Source organism: Amia ocellicauda, chromosome 10, assembly GCF_036373705.1.
Source record: "Amia ocellicauda isolate fAmiCal2 chromosome 10, fAmiCal2.hap1, whole genome shotgun sequence".
Classification (NCBI taxonomy): domain Eukaryota; kingdom Metazoa; phylum Chordata; class Actinopteri; order Amiiformes; family Amiidae; genus Amia; species Amia ocellicauda.
Window position 1 is genome coordinate 31,208,573 of NC_089859.1, and position 25,973 is coordinate 31,234,545.

General features: G+C 39.9%; 1 protein-coding gene across 5 annotated transcripts in view; it reads left to right on the top strand.

Moving 5' to 3' along the window:
- LOC136760496 (probable C-mannosyltransferase DPY19L4) overlaps positions 1 to 25,506 on the top strand; it is a 36,591-nt gene extending 11,085 nt beyond the window's left edge. For 4 of the 5 annotated variants that reach the window (XM_066715930.1, XM_066715931.1, XM_066715927.1 and 1 more), the window contains exons 10-20: positions 855 to 986; positions 1,081 to 1,182; positions 1,684 to 1,757; positions 2,060 to 2,218; positions 2,796 to 2,915; positions 3,546 to 3,666; positions 6,683 to 6,739; positions 8,875 to 8,957; positions 9,900 to 10,032; positions 13,763 to 13,921; positions 23,522 to 25,506. In XM_066715930.1, the coding sequence (XP_066572027.1) occupies positions 855 to 986; positions 1,081 to 1,182; positions 1,684 to 1,757; positions 2,060 to 2,218; positions 2,796 to 2,915; positions 3,546 to 3,666; positions 6,683 to 6,739; positions 8,875 to 8,957; positions 9,900 to 10,032; positions 13,763 to 13,921; positions 23,522 to 23,686 (1,305 nt within the window). In that variant the 3' untranslated portion in view covers positions 23,687 to 25,506. The remainder of the gene's footprint in view (positions 1 to 854; positions 987 to 1,080; positions 1,183 to 1,683; positions 1,758 to 2,059; positions 2,219 to 2,795; positions 2,916 to 3,545; positions 3,667 to 6,682; positions 6,740 to 8,874; positions 8,958 to 9,899; positions 10,033 to 13,762; positions 13,922 to 23,521) is intronic. The other variant, XM_066715929.1, reaches the window with a different exon arrangement.
- Positions 25,507 to 25,973: the final 467 nt, after the last annotated feature.

Below are 25,973 nucleotides of genomic sequence, written 5' to 3' on the forward strand. Positions count from 1 at the left end.
TGGTCCCAGCTGCCTTGAAATCATTAACAAGATCCTCCCTTGTAGTTCTGGGCTGATTCCTCACCGTTCTCATGATCATTGAAACTCCACGAGGTGAGATCTTGCATGGAGCCCCAGACCGAGGGAGACTGACAGTTATTTTGTGTTTCTTCCATTTGCGAATAATCGCATCAACTGTTGTCACCTTCTCACCAAGCTGCTTGGCGATGGTCTTGTAGCCCATTCCAGCCTTGTGTAGGTCTACAATCTTGTCCCTGACATCCTTGGACAGCTCTTTGGTCTTGGCCATGGTGGAGAGTTTGGAATCTGATTGATTGATTGCTTCTGTGGACAGGTGTCTTTTATACAGGTAACGAGCTGAGATTAGGAGCACCCCCTTTAAGAGAGTGCTCCTAATCTCAGCTCGTTACCTGTATAATAGACACCTGGGAGCCAGAAATCTTGTTGATTGATAGGGGATCAAATGCTTATTTCCCTCATTAACATGCAAATCAATTTATAACTTTTTTGAAATGCGTTTTTCTGGATTTTTTGGTTATTCTTTCTCTCACTGTTAAAATACACCTACCATTAAAATTATAGACTATTGGAAACCAGAGTGAGAATGAAATGCCATATAGAATCTGTGACTCAGTCAAGACAGGACAATGAAAAAAAATAAAAATGCTTTCCCCAAAGAATTAAGTGAATAGTCTAATTTCAAGGGATCTCACAAGATTTTGAAAATTAAAAATTCCAAATTATAACATGGCATCTCTGGCTAATAAATTTGCCTCTACTTGTTTTGGTTGATTCCATACTTTTGGAGTTTTCAAGTCATGTCCTTCTGTTGTTTCCCATGATGCCCTCTGCAGTTGGCTGACGTGCACAAAGTCTACCTGTGTTCCTTGGCTCTGGCCTATGTCATGCAATTCCAGAATCCCGGCCTGCTGAGCTCTCCGCTGCTGAGCCTCATGACTGGATCCGTGCTTGCGAGGTACTTGCAGGTAGTTAGCGTCACTCCGAGATTTCTAGAGCAAGTTAATGACTGACCTGTTACCTTGTGTGGAATGTGCTAAAATGCAAGTGTCCTCCTTTCAGCAAAACATGAAGAGAGGTCCCTTTGTAGCCAGGCTCATGAAAATCCTCCTTCGTTTTTATTTGGTCTTCACCATTGCAATCACGTTCAGCTATGTTGTAAAGGTAAGGGTCACTTAAAATGTTTGATTTGCCCTTCCACATCATCCCTGATATGTTTTGGGACTGAGAGAATCTAAGCAGGCCCTGCTGTGTTTTTAGTGCTGGTCACTTTGGACCATTGTGTTGCATCTAGGTTTGTAACATGATGTATTATTGTTTAGGTGTACAGGCCCTTACTGTAATATTTAATCACTGCCGGCAGGACACCATAGTCTTAAGATTTTACAATACTTAAATGCTTTAAGCAAAACTGTGTATTTTCCCAATTGGTATTCGACATGAGCTGTGGGGAGACTTTGCTCATAGTTAATGATTGATTTAATAGACCGTAACAACACAAGTGCAGTGTACGTTATTGAAAGTTGCCTAATTTATAAGATGATTTAGCACCACTGTAAAACAACCTGTAGTTTATATGATGCCACTGTTTCTTTATGCTTTTGGAATTCTTTTGGATTTTGTAATTTGGGGATAAAAACTAAAACAATTTTCCTTGTCTTTTAGAGAATCATTCCTGTCAATGAAAGTGACCACATATTCAAATTTCTTGAAGTGAAATTTGGACTAAACACCACAACGTGAGTTTGCTTTTTAACCATGTTAATTCTCCTTTGTGATAGGCTAAATTATATAAATGGTACTTGTTTCTCTGAATTACTTTCTTCTTGTAACACATGAAAAAGATACATGAAAAAAGTAAATAACTTATTTCAGAAGCTTTTCTCCTTACTTATTGATTTCAGGTACTTTGTGCAAGACACTGTACTCAAAATGCACTACGCTTTATTGGCCAATGGTAAACTCATGACATTTGTAAGAGGAAATTGAGGGGGAAATGTAAGTGTACCTAATGGAATTGTTGCCCTCTTTCCTCCTGCAGAGATTTTGTCACCAACATGCTATTGTGTCAAGAGGCCTTTCAGACCCCCAGTCAGGACTTCTTCCTCAGGCTGACACAGGCCTCTGTGCTGCCATTCTACATACTGGTCCTGCTGGTTTGCCTTTTCTCCACTGTGCAGGTCATCTACCGGAGGTTAAGGTAACATGTGACCTGCTGCCCGTCTCATCACACCCAATTCCCCGACTCAGCTTTTGAGTTGCACGTCTGTCTTGTCTAAAAGCCTTGAATTATGAGTGTGCATCCTGTTTTAGACCAAGTAGTACAGTGGACGCTACCAAAAACAAATCAAGAAACGATGTGGAAAATGTGTAAAGCTGGAAAACACTGAAGCAAATCATGTTTATGAACGTATTAACATTTTTGCAACAGTCGAAAAATGTAATTATTACTTTACAAAATAGATGCATTCCTTTTTTCAGTATATTTTGGTTTCAAATAATAGGCAACAGAGTAATGTAGAATATTGACTATGAACTAGAAGTTTCTATGACAGAAATGCTGCCTGATATTTTAATTTATTAAAGTTTTAGAAAAAATCATGCAAACTCCAAATAACATAAAGCTGTATAACAGAATTTTATTAGAAAATAGTGTCTTATTTGATTTGTTTAAATGTGTTTATTAGTTAATTGGTGCCACTAGATGATGATGAAAGTATTAGTTATTGTTTTGTGATGTTGTACTGAGACTGAATGACCTTCCTTCACTGTGACAGTGGGGAGCCTATGAAATCCAACCTCCGCCTGGAAGACGGGCGAATAGGAGAGCAGCCCGAGGTCATCTACCATGTGTTCCACACCCTGCTCTTTGGCGCACTGACCATGGTGTTTGAGGGGTACGTGAAATCATTTTGTTTGCCACATGGGGGCAGCAATCACTTACAGACTGGAATAGATTTCATTGTTAAGGGCCTCTGCCAGAATAAGCTATCTAGGGATCTTATTGAAGTGTTTAAAATTCTGGCACATCCCTGTGAATCACATCAGCTCCTTTTGTCATTGTACTGCCTAATTCACACACATTGCACCTTGCATTATGTCTGAAGAATGTTCAAACTGGATTAGGGCAACAGTTAATAACAAGTCTTCATGTAAATACTTAAATCATGAACCGAGTAGTGCATGTATATTAGAGTGATGTTCTCCCACAATTAAATACATTAATAATTACCAATATTAGAGTAATATTACTGTGTCTGGATTGTTACTTTTGAGTAAAAACAATACAGGAGTCTTTAATACTTTATAATGCTTAAACATATGCAGAGAAAAATTAAGTATTCCAGTAATTGATTTAAAGTGATTTTCCTTGTTTTGGGCTTAGTTGCGTGCCACCTTCTGAGCAGGTATGGAGCGCTGGCTGAAAGCACATGATGAGAGCTGAAATGGCTTTTTAAGACGAAAACACTGCATGTATTATTGATGGGTGTTTAAGAAGCTTTTTTATATGATGTTCGTTCCATCAGACTGAAGTACCTGTGGACTCCCTACGTGTGCATGTTTGCTGCTTTCGGTGTGTGCTCTCCTGAACTGTGGATGACGGTGTTCAAGTGGCTGAGGCTGAAGTCTGTCCATCCAGTTGTCCTGGTGAGTGGTGAGAGAGGAGGCTCTTTTCCCTGGGACACTGCATGAAAGGGGACTCGTTAACACAAGCCAGACAAGTAGATCATAACTGCTCTGGTGGCACCATGAAGTGATTGTGAAACAACATGAAGCTTTACAATGTAGAGTGTAAAAACAAATGTTGTAAACTTGACAGAAAGCCAAAGGAGTGATGTGAAACTAGCAATCTAAAGCCATAACGTGAAATTGTAATAAACTGGCTTATAAGGACCTGCAGATATTACCATTTTCAAGAACAAACACTGTTCCTTTTCTGTTAAGGACATTCATTGTATACAGTCCATATTTACAAGGTTTCCTATTTACCTACGTGATCCATTTATGTTGAATATATCAATTGCCACTGCAGGCAGATATCTCCTATATTTTAGGATAACTTCCGGGAAAACAAATGATCGATGTTGACTGCAGTAACACATTGTTATCTGTTATCCTGAATGTGATGGGCGGCAGCTGTCTTTAACCTCTGTGAATCTCTGCTGAATTGTCAGGGCTTGTCAGGTGAAATCCACAACGATGCTTCAAATTCCCTAGCAAATTCTTCACATTTATAGGATTTATAGGTTGTGATATTCGCTGGCCACTGGGAGGACATTTAATAATAATAAAAAGCAGAAAACAAGAGTCTTTTCTACAGGAAAACCTCTTGCTGCAAAACCAATGTACCAAAAAGGGAGCTGCTAAGCTCTGACATATATTAGATAGTACTACTGTGATTATTATTATTATTTTTTAAATAATTTGTTACCGTTATGCATAGGCACTACCAGATTATCTTGGGACAGTTACAACTCTGTATAATTCAATCTTGGACCAATCTTAAGGGCAGATTTTACTTTAGACCGAGGTGAACTCTTCGAGCTAGCTTTTGGGGACGCATTGTTACTTTTGGCTTAACATTAACAAGCATGTGTAGTGACATCAGCTATTGCCGTGTTCTACTGTCCTGAAAAGTCTGTCTGCAGCTCCATTGCTTGGCACCTTTCCAGCTAGCTGCAATTGAAACGGACCATAGTGCCTCTTTTAGACCACTCAGTACCAAATCAGGACACCTGAGGGTGTTACCTCATGGATTGCACTGCCATTGTGCTCACTGTATTGACATTGTACAACAGTACTCTGACAGTGAAATTGAATTGCAGTTCATCAGTCAATATCATCCTTTTCTTTTTACCTTAATACTTCATTCTATTACCAAACTGCTCATTAGATTATTCGAGTATAACTCTCCATTACATTTTTGTCTTAGACGATCTGAAATTAAAAAAAAAGCTGACCAGATCACATTATTCACATTAACCCCTATTTTTTGTAAATACGGTCATGCACATTTTCCAACAGGCTAACGTGTCAGTGTCGGTTACCAGTTAGTGAAGAAAAGGAGCCACATGAGATAACTAATTGGTTTACTGATTGGCCAGTAGGAATACACATTCCTCAAATATACCTAATCACTCATTTACTTAATACCCCCTTACATGCTAACCTTCACAAAGCCAGCCCATTTTACAGTTCGGGTTTTTCAAACGTGAACAAGTCTGCTTAGCCACTAAATTACTTAGCTTGGTTCTGCGTATGCGTTGCCTCGTAATTCATCCCTTTACAGAAGTCATTCCCTGACATCCCCCCCCCCTACCCAAGAGCAGTAACTCATAAATCCGACCCTGGAGACCAAGATTTTTGATTAAAATATTTTACGTTTCATTGTAATCAATTATTTATATCTCAGGTCATAAATCTAACCTGGGGAACTATTTATTGTGTAAATCTAAATACTAGTATTTGTCCATTATTTTTTGCAGAAATTCTAGTTTTGTTATCCAAGTATTCACTTCAAGAAACACTTTATAATTAACGTTATAATACATATTAGTAACTATAGGCCGTAGTTTATGGTTTTATAGTTTTACATGTTTGTTAGCAGTTACAGTTAATTAAAACTTTTCATACTGAACAAATCGTATTTTGTTCAAATATAGTTCATACAGTGTTTTTTCCTGGGTAGGACTGTGAAGCACTGATTTGTTTTTATTAGCTGGTGAACATATTATAGTGAGAACTTTTCTTCCCATCCATTTAATTTCTTTGTCCACACAATCTGCCCATTTGAACTCTAGCTGAAATTCGATCATGGTTGTGAGCTGACTTTGCTGTGCTTTGTGTTTTGTGACAGTCAGCTGTAATGCTCAGCCATTCCAAATGCACAGGGTGCTATTCCCATCAGCGCAGTATGTTTAGAAGTTGCGTTGTTTGCCTGCTGTCCCTGGCTTTTTAAGGCCGTTTCCCATAAAACATCAATAATTTGTGCCGTCTGAGACATAGAAAGCGCCTTCCATTCACACGACTTCAGTACACTCTCTGTAATCAAAGCATTGGGAAGTAGGTCACCTCAGCCTTTTATTCGCCTCCATTCAACACCTGCAATATGTGCATTTGTTAGTTGTATGCTGTGTCAACAAGCGCAGATCAAAGAGCCAACGTTACATCACAGCTCTGATTAAAAAGCCCTTTTTAATTAACCTTCTCAAATTCGTCATCGGGATATTATGCCCCAGATAATAACACGCAATAGCCCCACATCCATCAGATCTTTCATAGCAGTTAATATTGATTAAACTGGCCAACATATTGTGGCTTTTGACTAGCTGCTTTATCTGTAGACCTTAGATGCAAGTTGGATTAACTAAAAAATGTCATGCTAGTCATGAATTATTTAATCTTCGTTCACAAGAAATGAGTTTGAATTTGGAGAAGCAATAAGATGATTATATTCAGATATCATGGCATCAAGTATTGAGAAGTGAAGGCAACGTAAATTATAAAGTTACACATGAGCAAATAATGAGTGATGAAGCATACTGTTGATCAGAGATGTAAAGCATTGTTATGGTGGCAACATAACCTTTTAGAGTTAGCTAGGAAACATGTGAAATGGGATGCATTTAATAATGATTGTTGTCTCTTTTCTTTCTTCAAACAGGCTCTAATATTGAGTACAGCAGTCCCAACTATAATTGGATTCAGTTTGTGGAGGGAGGTAAGAATATGTTGCTGACAGCATAAGTTATATTCCATTATTTTACTCCCTGGTAAACTAGTAACTAGTGGGTTATCGCAAAAAAAAAAAAAAAAAAAACACTGAGATTCTCTAACCTTTAATTTTCTTTTGTGTGATTAACTGTCTTTGATTTTAATCATTACATTGCCTGCCATGTTCAGTTTTATAGAGGGTGGAGGGGACAAACTTTTAGTTTTTACTGTCAACCCAGGTTGTCTTTTAGGTGATTGCAGACTCGCATGGACTTGCCTATGTTGAGAGATACAAATAGGTTTTTGCAAGTTGGGTTTGTAATACACAGCCCCTTTTCTAGTTTTTTATTTTTATTTTTGATATACGTATTGTATAAAATGTTGAAATAGACTTTGATTGTATTTGCCATCCAAAGCCCCAGGCACAAAAAACTAAATAAGTACACAAACAGAAAATTGCTCTTCTTTTCCATGTGAAGGCATTTAATTCCTTCTTCCCCCCATTATCTGTTCTCATCATTATGTGTTAAAGTTGCAGCCAGAGCATAAATTAATTGCCAACCCTTTGCTTTCTATATTTGTTCTGGTTCACCCCTGCCCTGCAGCATTCATGTCCTATAGAGGTTGCACAAAATGCCTCGCATAAAGCACAAGTTTATTTTTAGTCTTTTTAGTCACCAAACACACCGCCACTAAAGAAATAGAACAGTAATTTGTGTTTCACAGATAGATTTACCTATTTGTGTGAAAAGTATGTCAAAGAAGCAATTGAGGTTCTGTTTGAAAGGACATGCAAATTGACATGAGGGGTTTATTATTTTGATGTGTGATGTCAGTAATGATGCTTCTGCTTTTAGTGCATCTAAAATTATACAAAAACATCCGTGCCTTGCAAAAGAATAATATAAATAAATTGTTTTATTAAAGCAAAGACACCTACTGTTTGGAAGGAGCTTTTCCAATCAACACAGCCATGCAGTCAGATTTGCCTTTTACAGGCCAAAGCTTGACACAAACAGTGTGAATTCACTTTAATACTTTCAGAATTCTTGAGAGTCAAAGTGGCAGCTCTTTCGGTCCAGTGCAGCTGACAGGGCCATGTATTTCAAACCCATTTTCCGTCCTTTAATGCAAACGTACAAATATTACAGGAGGAGAAAAAAAAGGGGGGGGGCGGTGTCGGTTCATCGTCAGAGCATAGCTGGTCATTTTTCGAATTCACAGCTGGATTTTCATCTTTCTCAAAAAATGTTTTTTCAATTTGCTGACTGCCATATGTACCATCTCACAATGTGCATCTATAAGCTCAAGAAATTCGTCCAGTTCAAACCACTGCATTATTGTTGCTCTACCACTCTCCTCTTTATCATTTGTAATGCTAAATTAATGATCTGATGATCCAAGTAAAAAAACACAAAAACAGTCTTAATTTTTTTGGTGTTTTATAATATATATAAAATTGATGGATCATATACAATGGAACTCTGACACTTAACAGCTACATAAAACATGGTTTCCATTTTATTTATGTATTGGGAAAGGAGTCCTGAACAACCAAGAGATCATTTGGCTTTTCCACTCAGCGAATTAACGGGTAAAGCGCTGCACATTTAGGTGATGTGCTAGGAAGAGGGATGCAATATGGGGCTGAATACATCATACATCAACATACGTGCATTTAATATTCGTACAACAGTTTTTTTCACAAACGATTTCAATCCCAACAGTATTATCCATCTTCAGTTGTGGCTTCCAGCCAATGGAATAGGAAGGCACTACATACACTCGCACTGAGATGTGTGCAGGCCCGGCCATCTGCTCAGTTTTTTCCCCCCCACATTGGGATCCAAGAAATCGCACAGCAGAGCGGAAGGGCAACTATAGTACTTCCTCCTGCTGCTACTGCTGTACTGTGGCAGGTCACAGTGGCCAGTTACATGAAACAAACAATGGTTTTGTTTTTTCCTCTGGAGTATTCCTACAGGGCCCCAGCAGGTGAGAAATACAGCCACAGACTTTCCTGTTATGTACATACCATTATGTTGGAGCAGACTGCTCTTCGGTTATGCTGTTGTGAAGATCTAAAGCACCCTGTGCCATCCATGGCTGAGGACCTGTTTTTGTCCCCCCCCCTCCCATCAGTATTTTCCCAGAGTCATCACAGAGCTCTCGGAGCTGCAGGAGTTCTATGACCCGGACACGGTGGAGCTGATGAACTGGATAAAGTAAGTCTCCCACTTAATCATCATCATCTTCTTCTTGCCGTTTACTTTCTAAAGATATCTGGTAGTAATTTGCCATGTGTTGATACATGATTTAGTCTTCCAAGTCCCCTTCACTGGAAAGAGGTGATGCCAGGGAAAAACATAAGCTGCAGCATCGGAGTATTACCCCCTATGACAAGTAAAGTAATCCCCTGTTGGTGTGCCATGAATCTTTTATGCTGATCGTAACCATTTTTAAATGACACCGTTTTGCCCACGCTTGCCTGTCGGTCCCATTGGTGCTTCTCCTGACAGCGGTACAAGTAGGTTAAGTGATATGCCTCTGGGTCATAACAGCGGTGAATCTCGGAGTTTGGAAAGCAGACAATTGTGATGCCCAACCCACAGTTTGCCTTGGCTCAGGAACAAACTCCAGGTTGACGTCCTCTTTGTAGAGCATCTTCTTTTCCCTGAAGAATGACATTTCCACACTGTAGCACTTTGACAGGGCCCCTAGGATCCTAGCCAAGTTGGTTCTTTACTTTTATATTAATAACCTGTAGATAGTGATTCATTTGTATGTGTATTGGATTTATTTTGATTACAGGTTCTCTTTTGCACACCTATTTTTAGAAGAGAATGGTGTAGACACCCTGAGGATTCTTAGCTTTTAATGAATGCCTCAGGGGTGTTGGCAGTGTAGGGCACATCAGTTGGAGTTTAATTTCCTGGCTCTTCTTGGAACAGTTTTTTTTAGTATGTGTTCTTGTGTTAATGTATCTTTTGAAGGACATCATTGTTGTCACACTTCCCCACCCCCCCCAACGGTTTTATTTATTAAACTCCTAGTTGAAGACAATAGGAAGATGTAACCTGCTATATATTTTACATTACTTTGTAAGTGGGGAAAAGAGTAGGCCCAGCTTTCATCCTCTACTCTGATTTGTTCTTCTCTGTGGCCAGAAGACAAGCCCCTGTGGCGGCAGTGTTCGCAGGAAGCCCTCAGCTGATGGGAATTGTGAAACTGTGTTCAGGATGGACGGTGACCAGCTTACCTCTCTACACCGATATCAACCTCATGAAAAGGAGTGAAAATGTAAGTAGTCCTCACTCAGTGTTTAGTCAACTTAAAGGTTGCTGTTGTGTTTTATATAGTGCCTTTCCTGCCCAAAGTAGCCCAAAATGCTTTGCTTATAATTTACTTGGGTTAATTAAATAATAAAATTAAGCTAAAAGCAGTATATATAGAGACCTAAATTAATTAAATAAAGGGAGTGGAGAGAGAGAGTCCTAAAAATATTGAAATATTGCACGTAGAGAGGAGTTTGCACCTGAGACGGGTGAGGAGCTAATACAGTATCTCGTTAAACTTAACTATGTATTAAGTAACTGCATTTCATAAATCTCCCATTCAGCCATCTTTTCTTTTTAATTTTTTCTATCTTTTGCGAGAAGCCTGAAGGCAAAGTATATAGTATAAGCAAGACAGTGGGGAAGGTGCTTTTCAAACCTCGTCCTGTGAGAAGAATTCCAAAAGGCCTAAAAAGCCAGAGGGATGATTTTACAGTCTGCTGAAAGGAGCTATTTTATTAATAGATATGCTGGAGCTCAGAGCAAGATGCTTTTGTAGCCGGTCAGGCAGCAGTGAGTCCAAAAAGTGAAGGTCATGTCTGTAATTAGACAGATCCTTTCTTGTCAACACCAAACCATCTCCCAGACCATCTCCACAGAGGTTCTTTGCATTGTTGCATTTCCCTCATTAACCAGCTGAGGGAGATGTGGCACCATTTGGTATGGGAGACTGAGCACAGTTCCTACTGCAATACGTTTCATATTCATGCATCACCAAGTGTAGTGTGCTTGGCTTTTCATATTGGGACAGAATACAGCTAAAATGCATACAAATTATAACCCGGTGTACATTTTGCAAAGCTATTTCTAGGTTAATGTTTTTAATTGCATCAGTTTACATGCTTAATGGTGATTTTGTAGGATAGCATTATTCTTTTCTCAATGCATTGTTTTGCTGTTGTTGACAGAAATGCTGACATAGATTAATTCTTTCTGAGCAACGCAGACAGTCTGAGCTTCTGCAGGATTGTGTAAAGTGTTGTGCAGTTGCAGTCATTGCCATGGTTTCTGCACTTGGCGTGACGTCTGGGCGCAGTGGAAGCCATTCTGTCAGTGATAGCATTGTCAGCTTCCTCTCGTTCTAGCTGGTGTTCCTGCACTTGCTTTGTCTTCAGATTTGGGTCAGTTTTCTTGATGACAGGGCATGTTGAACTAAGCATTTGTTTGTATCTGTCAGCATCTAGAATGTCATCTTTCCCCTCCAAACCCTCCTTGCTTCTTTGAATGCCAATCGACTGGTCCTTCTGTCATCTTTGCTACAACCAAATCTGTAAGCATCAGACCCCATTATCCCATTATCAGAGTTAATTTCTTTGTTATACCTGACAATTAAGACATTCCTTTGGTGAATTGGAAAGTCACTTCTATTTTCTTTTCTTTTGGATGTTTGCTTCTTTTCTCTTAATAGTAAACTTTTATGTATATTTGAAATATTTGATTGGTGCTGCAATGTGAAAACAAGTCAGCCCCACATTTCTCCTGGCTCCTCAGATTGCTCAGCGTAACTGGCATTCACAGTTTTAATGGTGAGAGAATTACAGATTAGAATTATGTGGCATAATTTGGTATATAATGTAACCCTTGGAACAGGTTGAAGGATTGGATCCACAACATAGAGATCACTGCTTGAAACCCAGGCCTTGCTGCTTACCTGTTGTAGATAGGCCTTACTGTAGAGCAGGAATTAAAAAGTTTAGCTAGGTAGTAGATGTCAGTTTTTCTGCTCAGAAGAACAAACGCATTTTGTTCATTATAGTTATAAAATGTGATTTTCATAATTTTCTCTACAATCATCCGAGTTCATTTTTGATAGACATAAAACAAATGTGGACACAGATTGCCATGTTAGTGTGTTGCACTCCAATAACAACTGTGATTGACAGTGTGGGTCCTGGGTAATTTCAACAGCAGTTGCACATGTCTTCCAGCTCACATTAAAGTCATGCTTGTTTTCTGTTTTGGAGTCACCGGGCAAATAGTAGAGACTGGATGAATATGTGTCAGAGGCAATGTGTGTGTTGTTACTCTCATTAGACAAAGGCATGGGAGCAGTGAAGATTCAGCCTGAAAAGCAATTGGCAATTCTAGTGCAGAATTGGGAAAACAATTGTCAAATCTAAATATTTCTATGACTGTCGCTTTTCTTGCATCTCTACATTTTAGTGTTTGCATGCAAGTTCATTTCATTTTCAGAATAAAGACAATTTGATGGAAATAATGTCTAGAGATGGAAGAGGTTGCCCTTCTAGACACAAAATGAGTGGCAACTGGAGGACGCAGGAAGAATGAACACAAGAATTATGCTACTTCAAGTGACACCCATCTCTGGCCACTGAAATGCTGCTTCTACTAACCATCAGCTCTCATCCTTGGGAAGAACAGCTTTCAGAGACCCATCCAAACAATCGGAGCGTGCAGGATACACAGTCAAGCTGGCCACTGCTCTTTCTCATGCTTAATGAAAGTAACAGATGCATTTTTATGTCATGTGCACACATTCATAACAACATTACAGTCAACAAATGGCTTTTTATATTGCGAGTAGTGTAAAGCAGACTTTAAATGAGTGTATTTTATCTGTGCATTGTCTGCATCCTACCGATGATACTACTTAGTATTGATGACTCTCCACTCAGCATCTACTATAGTGTCAAATGTTACATTTGCATGCCATTTTACCCCTTCTAGCTTTAGTTTTACATGGCAGTATAAAGGTCCCCTCAATAAACCTAATGCAATACTGTCAATACAGTGCCATCAGAATACATATTAGTGCTTATTTTATGCAAGGTTCAGAGAGGTTCAAGAATAAAATAGGCAAACAAAAAACGATAAAGTGGATTTACATAAGCAGCAGAAAACTGATACAGTAAAACAGAAAGCATGCACAGACTTGGGTCTTCCCAGTCATATCTCAGTTTCTCTAGGTTGAATACAGACATGGAAGCTTAACATTTTGAAAAGGTCAGTTCCCCTCTTAATGAACCCCTGACAGATTTTTTTTTTACTTTTATTTATTTATTTATTTGAAGATTAAATCCTTGAAGAAGAAAAAAATCAACATAAAGAGAAGCCCTCAGCAGCAAACCATGCGCTCTGGATATCTCAAACTGCAGATTCTGAAAGCGTCATTTGCTACTTTAAAACCGCGTTGTCCTTTCTGTAACCTTTATGAACCGTGAGAAAGATTGAAACATGCACAATCTCGTACCAAACTTACTGACGAAGCTCTGATCTGTTTTATTAATATAACGGCTTGAGATTTCGGGTGAGCCTTCCTGAAACACCCCTGAATTCCCTTACCGTAAACCGAAAAGCCATGAAGCACCCCCCCTCCACCTTATAAGTGATTTTCTTATGCATTTCCAGCAACCTTGTTTATGCTGTCAGTGCGATGTATATATTCTCATACACACACCACAGCTGTGTCTGCTCAGTGTTACGAATGCACGTTTGAATATTTTATAATAATTGGACGATGCAGGCTACTTTTGGCATAACTCTTGAAACTGAGGATCGCCCTTGCAGCATAAAACTTCTACATATGTAATGTGCTGTGTACTTCCAAGTTTTACAAACAACACCTAGTCTTTGATCTATGTGCTGTAAATGCATTGTCGTGTTTGTGTGTTTGTCAGTATCTTGCAGCAGACTCATCTCTAGTTCTCTCTCTCTCTCTCTCGTTACTTTTGCAGATTTACCAAGTCTATGCAATGAGGTCTGCGGAGGACATTTACAAGATCCTCACATCCTACAAAGCTAGTTACGTGATTGTCGAGGAGGCTGTCTGCAGCGAGATGAGTCAAACAAAGGGTTGCAGAATAAAGGACCTGCTGGATGTTGCTAATGGCCATGTGAGTATAGGGAGAAGTTGGGGAGGGGAGTAAACAATATTAAAAATGCAGTAAAAGCCCTACCTCTTAGACTGCCAACATCCAAATTAGTTACATTGGCAATTAGAAAGGGGGCGAACAACCAAAATCATGAATAATAGAAGAAGGCCTATATGTGAACTGGTTTCCTTTGTCAGCTAAGCCAGCAAGGTCATGCTTTCAGGTCCTGTTGTGCTGTACATATTTGTCAGCTGCTATAAAAATGTGTTCCACTTTCTTTTTCCCAGCTCATTACATACCTAAGATCTATCTAGTTAAGGTTTTATGTGGCAGAGGTTATGACTATTATCCACCAGAATGACCAAAGTGCTTGTAGCATTGGCTGCTATATCTGCCCCTGTGCCCTACCCAGTGGACTGTTCTATTTGTACAATAAAGCTGGTACCAACTGAAGGCAGTGGTAACTATTGGGATGTAGCTGGCATGGTAGAGTTGTGTGCCCCCTGCATAGACCACCAACATCCCTGGAAAATGTTGAGTGGAGGAATTGAGAGGGTGCAGTTTTGAACCCATTTCGAAACACCTGCTTTTCTATTGCTCTTTTTGCATTGATTATCCATGCAACTTACCACTTCCAAACCAAACGCTCATGGAAACCCCTGCTCTGAGAGACAGCTGGGATATATCATAGTTGAACATCGATGTGTATCCTGGTGCGAGTGTAATTTGTTTGCTCTTTGTCATGATCTGGAAGCTTTTTTAGCACATCTCTTTGCTGGAGTGTTTGGGTAGTTTCAGAAATAAAAGCTTATGCTTGTATTTACCTCCAGTGTGCCATCATAAACTGATAATGTACTAGTCCTTTTTTTCATTTGTGATTCCATCTACCAGAGAATATGCATGTACTGCTGCTGTAATGTTATGGAAAAACATTGCATAAAATATATTAGAATGCATACAGAAGATTGTTTTCTAACTAACTAGCCTTTGAGGCACTACAAACAAAATGTTTTGGCAGTGTAAGTGTGAAATTAAAAACAGAGATCGCCAGCGCACTCCACTGCCTTGCACAAAAATAAATCCATGTAAAGGAATGGGTAACTCACACCCAATCTGATATGCTCCACAAATATATACAACCTAAATCCAATTCAGGGTTTCAATCCACCAAGGATCTTGATCAGACTTGACGGATCGAAGCGTTGACCTGGATTTAGGTTTGAATAAATATATTTGTGGAACATGTTAGTTGATGTGCGGATCTATTTTTGGAGCAGGCTAATAACAGCCCGGGCCTAATTAAACGCCCAAATCTCACTGCACTTAACACAGGAGTGACAGAAGTTACAAAAAAAAAGAAAAGGAAAATGCAGCAGCTAAAAAAACTTTCAAAGAAAAATGTTTGAGTTCAGGGGTGATCAGGTTGTTGCATTGCCTCCCCTATAGCCAATCGGGTAACTGTCATCTAGGGATGGTAAAATAGCAGGGTCAGGACGTGCTGGGGCGCACAGTGGGCAAATGCATTTGAGGTTGCACACTAAGTGAACTTTACAAAGCCAAACCTCTTTTTAGCAAAGCTTCCCAAAGAAGCTGATTTAGCATCTCTTAAACAGATTAGCCAGGGAGAGAGGAGCTGCTCGTTACAACGGTGTGCATGTATTGAAAGCCCCTTCCCTATAAGCTGCTGGAATTCATCCGCGCTACTTTTGTGGGGGTTAGAGCTATAGGCCAGGAAATCCTCGTAGTGCGAAGTTAATGATTTGAAAAGCAGAAGGCAGACAGTGGAGTGTAATAATAGGATTAGAATGTGTCAGAGAGTTTGGATTGATGCATACGCCTTTTATTTTTAAATTTTTTTAATATAGCTGAGGCTGCTAAACTGCACCTGAATTGTTAACCTTGATAGCTACAGAAGTTATGTTTTCTCACGTTTATTAAAATATAATGTGTGTATGTGTGTGTGTGTATATATATATATATATATATAACACAAATAAAATTTATAAAATGTTTTATATTTAACAGGGTTACAGATTAAGCCATAGGTGTTATTTTAACCCCCACCCCCATCCCAAATTTCTCAGGGAGAGCTGTCATTTATAATTAGCCAAAACATTGCAGAACACATTTCAATTTGTTTAAAGGTTAGATTAATAGAGCTGTGGATGAAGCCATTTGCCTGTGTCTGATACTCTAATGGCCAGCCATTGACCTTATTTTGCTCTGAATATCCGCTCTCGGGCAAAGATCTGAGCTGGGTTATTTGACTTGGTTATCCTCCTGGCTATGTCCAGACTCACCGGGTCTGTTTGCCATATTTAACATTTCCATCATTATTTCTGAGTCATGTGTACCTCTCCTCTGGCTTTTTAGTACACAGACATCTCAGACAGTCACCGTTAGTCCTCTCATTAAGTGAAGCAGCTCAGGCTATACGATGAGTAATGGCAGTCCCATTGTAGACTTGTTTAAAATAATAAAAAAATAAATAGGTTGGTCTCTGAATGCTTTCCAGTTTTATTTTTTACTGTTAATTTGCTCTTTGCTGGAGATGAGGTTTTCTTGAAGCAGACCAAATATCCATAATGGCTGTTTATTAATTATTTTTTTGTGTCCAAAATGAGGTCAACAAATTTAGTTGAAGTATTGGTCTACTGCAACTGTTTTCTTGTTAATATGTAAGTAAGCATTATCAAAATCCTGCCTGTCAAGGCAATTCTGTACTGACAGTCACTCTTTTTGGAATGACTCAAACCCTTATAATATATATATATATATATATATATATATATATATATATATATATATATATATATATATATATATATATATACACACCGATCAGCCATAACATTATGACCACCTGCCTAATATTGTGTAGGTCCCAAAATAGCCCTGACCCGTGGAGACCTCTGAAGGTGTGCTGTGGTATCTGGCACCAAGACGTTGGCAGCAGATCCTTTAAGTCCTGTAAGTTGCGAGGTGGGGCCTCCATGGACTTGTTTGTCCAGCACATCCCACAGATGCTCGATTGGATTGAGATCTGGGGAATGTGGAGGCCAAGTCAACACCTTGAACTCGTGATTCATCAGACCAGGCCACCTTCTTCCATTGCTCCGTGGTCCAGTTCTGATGCTCACGTGCCCATTGTAGGCGCTTTCGGCAGTGGACAGGGGTCAGCATGGGCGGCTACGCAGCCCCATACGCAACAAACTGCGATGCACTGTGTGTTCTGACACCTTTCTATCAGAACCAGCATTCACTTTATCAGCAGTTTGAGTTACAGTAGCTCATCTGTTGGATCGGACCACACGGGCCAGCCTTCGCTCCCCACGTGCATCAATGAGCCTTGGCTGCCCATGACCCTGTTGCCGGTTTTCCTTCCTTGGACCACTTTTGATAGGTACTGACCACTGCAGACCGGGAACACCCCACAAGAGCTGCAGTTTTGGAGATGCTCTGATCCAGTCGTCTAGCCATCACAATTTGGCCCTTGTCAAAGTCGCTCAGATCCTTACGCTTGCCCATATATATATATATATATATATATATATATATATATATATATAAAAAAAATAATTTTGTAGCCGCACTCTCACTCATTAGTTATTTAGACCAGACTAAATATAAGACTCATGAGACTATGAACATTTTGTTGTGAAATTAGGGGGTCAGGTTCATGTTTTGCCCTTCAAGCCCATGTTAAAATGATATTATCACCCCTTTGACTCCAGGGCTCTTCATTTCAGCCTTGAACACTGACAGCATTCTGCATTCAGTTTGAAAGAAAAGTATCCACCCATGGACCTAGAATCTTAGGTCTTGTTTTATAGTTTTGTTTTTTTAATGCCGTCTTGATTAAATTATGAGTTATTTCACTATCTCTTACATGACTTCGTATTTGTGTGTAAATTCAGTTTCGGGCCATGGTGAAAACTTGTCCGGTCTGAAAATGTTTTGGAATTGTGGGAGAAGATTGAAACCTTTGTCTATGTTTACTATTAATTACATACTACAGTTAAAATGCTTACATGGAATATAGGCCTTGTTCTGTAGTTGATTCAACAAAACTTAACTTAGTAACAGTTAAAAGAAGTATCTGATTTGTACGTGATTTGTATATGTGTTTATTTTATGAATATAGGAGTGTGTGTATATATGTATGTATGTGTGTGTGTGTGTGTGTGTGTGTGTGTATGTATATGTATGTATATATATATATATATATATATATACACTCACCTAAAGGATTATTAGGAACACCTGTTCAATTTCTCATTAATGCAATTATCCAACCAACCAATCACATGGCAGTTGCTTCAATGCATTTAGGGGTGTGGTCCTGGTCAAGACAATCTCCTGAACTCCAAACTGAATGTCTGAATGGGAAAGAAAGGTGATTTAAGCAATTTTGAGCGTGGCATGGTTGGTGGTGCCAGACGGGCCGGTCTGAGTATTTCACAATCTGCTCAGTTACTGGGATTTTCACGCACAACCATTTCTAGGGTTTACAAAGAATGGTGTGAAAAAGGAAAAACATCCAGTATGCGGCAGTCCTGTGGGCGAAAATGCCTTGTTGATTCTAGAGGTCAGAGGAGAATGGGCCGACTGATTCAAGCTGATAGAAGAGCAACTTTGACTGAAATAACCACTCGTTACAACCGAGGTATGCAGCAAAGCATTTGTGAAGCCACAACACGTACAACCTTGAGGCGGATGGGCTACAACAGCAGAAGACCCCACCGGGTACCACTCATCTCCACTACAAATAGGAAAAAGGGGCTACAATTTGCACAAGCTCACCAAAATTGGACAGTTGAAGACTGGAAAAATGTTGCCTGGTCTGGTGAGTCTCGATTTCTGTTGAGACATTCAGATGGTAGAGTCAGAATTTGGCGTAAACAGAATGAGAACATGGATCCATCATGCCTTGTTACCACTGTGCAGGCTGGTGGTGGTGGTGTAATGGTGTGGGGGATGTTTTCTTGGCACACTTTAGGCCCCTTAGTGCCAATTGGGCATCGTTTAAATGCCACGGCCTACCTGAGCATTGTTTCTGACCATGTCCATCCCTTTATGACCACCATGTACCCATCCTGTGATGGCTACTTCCAGCAGGATAATGCACCATGTCACAAAGGTCGAATCATTTCAAATTGGTTTCTTGAACATGACAATGAGTTCACTGTACTAAACTGGCCCCCACAGTCACCAGATCTCAACCCAATAGAGCATCTTTGGGATGTGGTGGAAGGGGAGCTTCGTGCCCTGGATGTGCATCCCACAAATCTCCATCAACTGCAAGATGCTATCCTATCAATATGGACCAACATTTCTAAAGAATGCTTTCAGCACCTTGTTGAATCAATGCCACGTAGAATTAAGGCAGTTCTGAAGGCGAAAGGGGGTCAAACACAGTATTAGTATGGTGTTCCTAATAATCCTTTAGGTGAGTGTGTGTGTATATATATATATATATATATATATATATATATATATATATATATATATATATATATATATTACACACACAATGCATCCGGAAAGTATTCACAGCGCTTCACTTTTGCCACATTTTGTTATGTTACAGCCTTATTCCAAAATTGATTAAATGTATTATTTTCCTCAAAATTCTACAAACAATACCCCATAATGACAATGTGAAAGAAGTTTGTTTGAAATCTTAGCAAATTTATTTAAAAAAAAAAAAAAAAAAGCACATGTACATAAGTATTCACAGCCTTTGCCATGACACTCAAAATTGAGCTCAGGTGCATCCTGTTTCCACTGATCATCCTTGAGGTGTTTCTACAACTTGATTGGAGTCCACCTGTGGTAATCAGTTGATTGGACATGATTTGGAAAGGCACACACCTGTCTATATAAGGTCCCACAGTGCATGTCAGAACACAAACCAAGCCATGAAGTCCAAGGAATTGTCTGTAGACCTCCGAGACCGGATTTTATCGAGGCACAGATCTAGGGAAGGGTACAGAAAAATTTCTGCAGCATTGAAGGTCCCAATGAGCACACTGGCCTCCATCATCCGTAAATGGAAGAAGTTTGGAACCACTAGGACTCTTCCTAGAGCTGGCCGCCCGGCCAAACTGAGTGATCGGGTAGAAGGGCCTTAGTCAGGGAGGTGACCAAGAACCCGATGGTCACTCTGACAGAGCTCCAGCGTGTCTCTGTGGAGAGAGGAGAACCTTCCAGAAGAACAACCATCTCTGCAGCACCCCACCAATCAGGCCTATATGGTACAGTGGCCAGACGGAAGCCACTCCTCAGTAAAAGGCACATGACAGCCTGCCTGGAGTTTGGCAAAAGGCACCTGAAGGACTCTCAGACCATGAGAAACAAAATTCTCTTGTCTGATGAAACAAAGATTGAACTCATGTCTGGAGGAAACCAGGCACCGCTCATCACCTGGCCAATACCATCCCTACAGTGAAGCATGGTGGTGGCAGCATCATGCTGTGGGGATGTTTTTCAGTGGCAGGAACTGGGAGACTAGTCAGGATCAAGGGAAAGATGAATGCAGCAATGTACAGAGGCATCCTTGATGAAAACCTGCTCCAGAGCACTCTGGACCTCAGACTGGGGCGAAGGTTCATCTTCCAACAGGACAACGACCCTAAGCACACAGCCAAGATAACAAAGGAGTGGCTACAGGACAACTCTGTGAATGTCCTTGAGTGGCTCAGCCAGAGCCCAGACTTGAACCCGATTTAAACATCTCTGGATAGATCTGAAAATGGCTGTGCACCAATGCTCCTCATCCAACCTGATGGAGCTTGAGAGGTCCTGCAAAGAAGAATGGGAGAAACTGCCCAAAAATAGGTGTGCCAAGCTTGTAGCATCATACTCAAAAAGACTTGAGGCTGTAACTGGTGCCAAAGGTGCTTCAACAAAGTATTGAGCAAAGGCTGTGAATACTTATGTACATGTGCTTTTTTTGTTTTTTATTTTTAATACATTTGCAAAGATTTCAAACCAACTTCTTTCACGTTGTCATTAAGGGGTATTGTTTGTAGAATTTTGAGGAAAATAATGAATTTAATCCATTTTGGAATAAGGCTGTAATATAACAAAATGTGGCAAAAGTGAAGGGCTTTGAATACTTTCCGGATTCACTGTATATATATGTGTATATGTATGTGTGTGTGTGTGTGTGTGTGTGTATATATATATAATTTGTGGCACAGTGTGGGGTTGGACACTGATAGGGAGAAATTTACTCCCTCAATAAATAAGTGTACATGGAATACTCAGGGCCCGATTTAACTGAAATAATACCAAAATAGTTTATTCAGCTACAATGAAGTGCTCTGGAGATGGTCAGTGGGCAAGATGCAGCTAAAGTTTTTCTATAGATCATACTATCATATACAAGATGACTCCCTTTGGTTATTGGGTAACTGCATGATGTTAGTGAGGTGCCCCAAACTTTATCACACTTCTCCTTTGTTTTCTGTTCTCTCCTTGGATGAAAATGTTTTTCTAAAAATCAGCTACACAGAACTACTGCACCTGGCATCTTCGGAGCAATACACAAAGCTTAAATTCATACATGGGTTACACGATCTTGCTATAGCAAGGGTGCGAATATAATATAGTTGGCATCTAGACCGGGCACTGTCCAGCATCAGACACGATGCCTGGGATCTCAAGGAAATAACATGCAGACAAGGTAGGGTGCAAGTGAAGTCAAAACAGAACATACAGACAGTAACTGAATGCGAAACCTAACTCCTCTTTTGAGTCTACCTAAACACATTAAACAAATCCCTCACTACACAAATACTAATAATCAACATGAACAGGACAAACACAATAGCAATCAAACACAGTCCGTCATCCAAGAACAATCCAAGTTCACAAAGTCAAAGTACCGTAGTCATTGTCGTCTATGGGGGAGGCTCCTCACTGAAGTTCGGGTCGTTCTGGGAGGGGTACCTCTGGCGCCCAGGGACATTGTACCACTCAGTGGTGTGGGTCTGGTCGCTGAAGTCCACAAAGCTCTGGAGGTAGGGGCCGTGAAGTGCCTCCCACAGCTCCCGTTTGATCCGCCGGCACAGTGCCAGGCTGTACTTCTGGAGTTCACCGGAGGGGGTATACAGCAGGGGTTCGACCACCCAGTGATACAGGCGCTGGTAGTCCTCCACACAACCCGTGGATCCTCACCGGCGTGTCGCGGTCAGTGAGCACCCGGCTGGGCCCAGAACTCTTGATTCCCAGTGAAGTTCTACAACAATACTGATGTGCCGAACAGAGGAACACTGAGACGGGGCATAGAATGTTCGGACTCAAAAGTGACGAAGCTTGCTAAGGTTACACTGATAAGCATTTGATTTCTCCATTTCATGTTTAAATGCTGTAATTGGCTATGGACTTTCTGTATATTAAACTTCAGAAGTGTTTCAGCCAACTAACCTCTGACTGACCTCTTCAAACACTGAATCAGAACAGATTGGAACATTGACATTTTATTATCATTAATTTTATTTTCACTGTGGTATAAAGTAGCCTTTTCCAGCATTAAAACGTTAGGCAGTTACATAGGTTTACACTGACTGCATTGAGCCTGCTAAAGCAATCATCCAAAAAAAAAGTTTCTCATTTGGCTGTACAGTAAATGTATTTGCACTGTAATGTGACTTAATAAATAGCAGTTGTAATCCTGCAGTATATCTACAGTTAGTTTTTTCTCTAGCCAGATCCTGTTGTGTTAACACTGAGTAAATCACTATTGACAAGTTGAATTGCTCAGTTGATGCCAAGCTGCCTTAATCCATCATATACAGATAAAGAACATTCCCCATGTCCTTTAAATAAATGTGAAAATATGTGCAACTCTGAATGCCAATCTCCGGGACAACCCAACTTGAAACCTCGGTGTGCTCTTTAATTCTTTTCTGTCTTTCGTTTTTTTTTTTGCTGTAAATCCTTCACTGGCCTGTTTTTTTTTCTCTTCTCACTTTGGTGCTGAGGATTATTTTTGAAAAGAGGCATCTCTCACATTATAGAGGTACTCTGTATGCCTATCTATATTTGTTGTCTATTACTTAAGACATGTTTCCTCAAGCCACATATACATATTGATTTAATTTGCACAGTGACTGGAGACTGGCTGGAGGCATAGCTAGGGTTAATAGCTCCTTTTTCTTCTGAAATATGAAAGGTATCTTTGACTTGATCTTTTTTTTTTCGGCCTAATTTATCACCTCAAGGAACTTCTCAGTAGTGCAGCGCAATCTAATTGATGGAATCATTCTCTGATATGTCCTCCATTACAATATGGAGTAAGGGCATCTGCTAAGAAATAATGTTAACAGGAGATTTCAGTTATGGTGTTATTATATTAATTCAGGTATATTATGTTTTGGAAGCCTGTGCTATGTTGTAATCGTAAAACATCGTATGGCAACCGATCTGAGCAAAAGCATGGGCCGAGAATCGCACAGAAGGCAGGTGATGGGATAAACGAGAAGAAAGAATTGGAAGACAACTTCTTGAACTTGCAGAGAGCCTGCTTCTGAATATTGAAATGAATATGACCTTTTTACCGCGGTAATGTTTGGCTTTTTTTTTTTTTTCCTCTGTGTTCTGAATCCTCTACAGGTGGTTTACGAAAAAGGAGAGATGTTCACCTTCGCCAAATACGGACGATTTTGCCATGAGATTAAAATGAACTACTCCCCTTACACCAACTACTTCACCAGAGTCTTCTGGAACCTGTCATACCACGTGTACAAGGTCAACACCGTCATTTCATTCCAGTACTGAGGGGCGCACCGGAGCCATCCCTGTCAGCTGGCCCTTTTATTTTGGTCTTGGTTTTTAATATTATTTTAGAAGTTCTTAAGCAGGACTTTGTTGGTGATGCACTGATTTGGAAGTGTGTAATGGCTACCTAACAGGTTGTGTGGTGGAGGGAAAACAAGGCCCAGTCCTTCCCTGCATAACCAAACCCTAAGATGAACTAGTCTTGATTTTATAAAATTCAGCAAAAGCACACTTTTACTGCCTAGCACAAGTTCTTCGGGTGTGTGTGGGTGTCAGAGAGAGAGAGAGAGACACACACACATCGACCACACAACCAACACCACCACACAGCACTCCGCGTGGGGCTGTTGCCTGTCCTGTCACGGAAAGAGAAACACACCAGGGCTCCAGCAAGGCCGCTCTTTCAGACACGTTTCAACAGTGCTGTCGCTTTGCCCCACAGTCAAAGTGTATCTGATCAAGCGGGCTAGTCCTTTAGATTCCAGCTAGCACAGATGAAAGATTGATGCCGAGATAAAAGGGCTGCCTCAATTTACAGCTTGACATTCTGCTTGAGAGCTGGCTTAGTCCATCACACACTGGTGACGGGGCTTTTCTTTTCTTTTTCCTCCCCTGTTCTTGGTTGGCGTCTTCTTTTTTGTGGTAACCAATATCAAATATTAAAGCATTGGAGAGAACTTTTTTTTTTTTTTTTTTTTTTTTTTAAAAAGAACATTAAACTACTGAAATGTTTTTCCCAGTGTAATCATGGTGCATTTGTTAACCACACACAAACCGTGTAATATTAAACTAGCGAGCGCAGTCTCCAGAGCTAGTCTGAGTAAGGGAGGTCTGTTTGCTTCTTCAGTCCACCTCATGATGTCCAATTGCTTAGCTTAGGTCTGTCATGTCACAGAAGAGGTCAATGTGCTTTGTGTGCTTTTGAAAGACGATCACTCCGGTTAGGACTACCAATGCCAATTGAATACCAATTGAATGCCATTTTTAGTTCCTGCCGTTTCACCTGCCCGTTTTTATTTTGTCCGATTGTATTTTAAACTTAACTACATGCGGTGCGTGTGTATTCTGACACAAGAGCCTCATTTAACATTTTTTTTAGAAGCCGCTGCTAATCTAAAATATGCCAACTCCTATGAATCGTGCCCAATATGGTATAGCCTTTGTCAATGTGTGGGAACAGTATTTCGCCTCTCCTGTACTGTATAAATGAGATTTTGTTGAGGATGAGCGGGGCTCCCCTCGTGTCCTGAATGGGTAGTAAAGGCTGGTTCACATGCTACCCAATAGCGTTTTGTGCGAGTGTCTTCACTTCAGTTTCGTTTATACATTGCTGTTAACCAAAATTTATATAATTATATAATTGTTATAATTATAAGTTTTGGATAACATATCTATATATATGTGTGTTGGGAAGAGGATCAGCTAGGTGGATTCAGGCCTATACAATTTAAACCCACCCTGGCAACCCTTAACCAGATTCAATCCAATGAATCCTACATTACAACTTCTGCAAAGTAAGCTATCAGGTTTATAATGTGCCGTAAAGCTTAATAAAACTCCAATAAGCTGAGCCACCCCAGTAGTCTAGTCTGTTGCTCCCACCATGTTTAACTCGCATAAATGTCCCTCAGCACTAACTTTTTACATAATCCCGTCAGTCCAGAGGTGATAAGAGGTTAGAGCTGCAACATGATGTTTGACTGAAGACTTTTGGATCTGCTTTTTGCTTTTGAAGAGACTGAGAATGTAATCTGGATATGCTGAACATGTTACAGATGGACATTTTGTGTGCATTAAATAAAAATGACTACATTACCAAATGTTTGGTTTCTTGTTTTTGTGTATTTTTAGTGTACTGAAAATGATATGAGGTGAAGAAAAACATCTGTTCATAGTCACGGTTATGTCTCTGCTTTATGCAATGACAAAAATAACTGATGGGCTTATGATACTATCATGACATTTAGCATTTTATTTACAATGGTGAGTATACTGTGTGTACTGTGTATACACCACATTTTAAAGGGTTAAGACCATGTATGCAAATCATAATTAGAAGACTTTTTATAGTTTTGAAATCAAACTCACTGACTTTTGTTCTTGGATATTGTTTTTGTTGAATAATTTCTATAAAGAATGCAAATTGTAGAAATATTTCTTAATTAATATGGGTGCTGTTCCTTAAACTGCTGAGCTCTGCATTTGGATGAACATTTTCCTGCTTTTCATCTCTTGTTCTGCTTCATGTTGGTGATGGAAATATGTAGATGGTTTAATTTGTCCACAC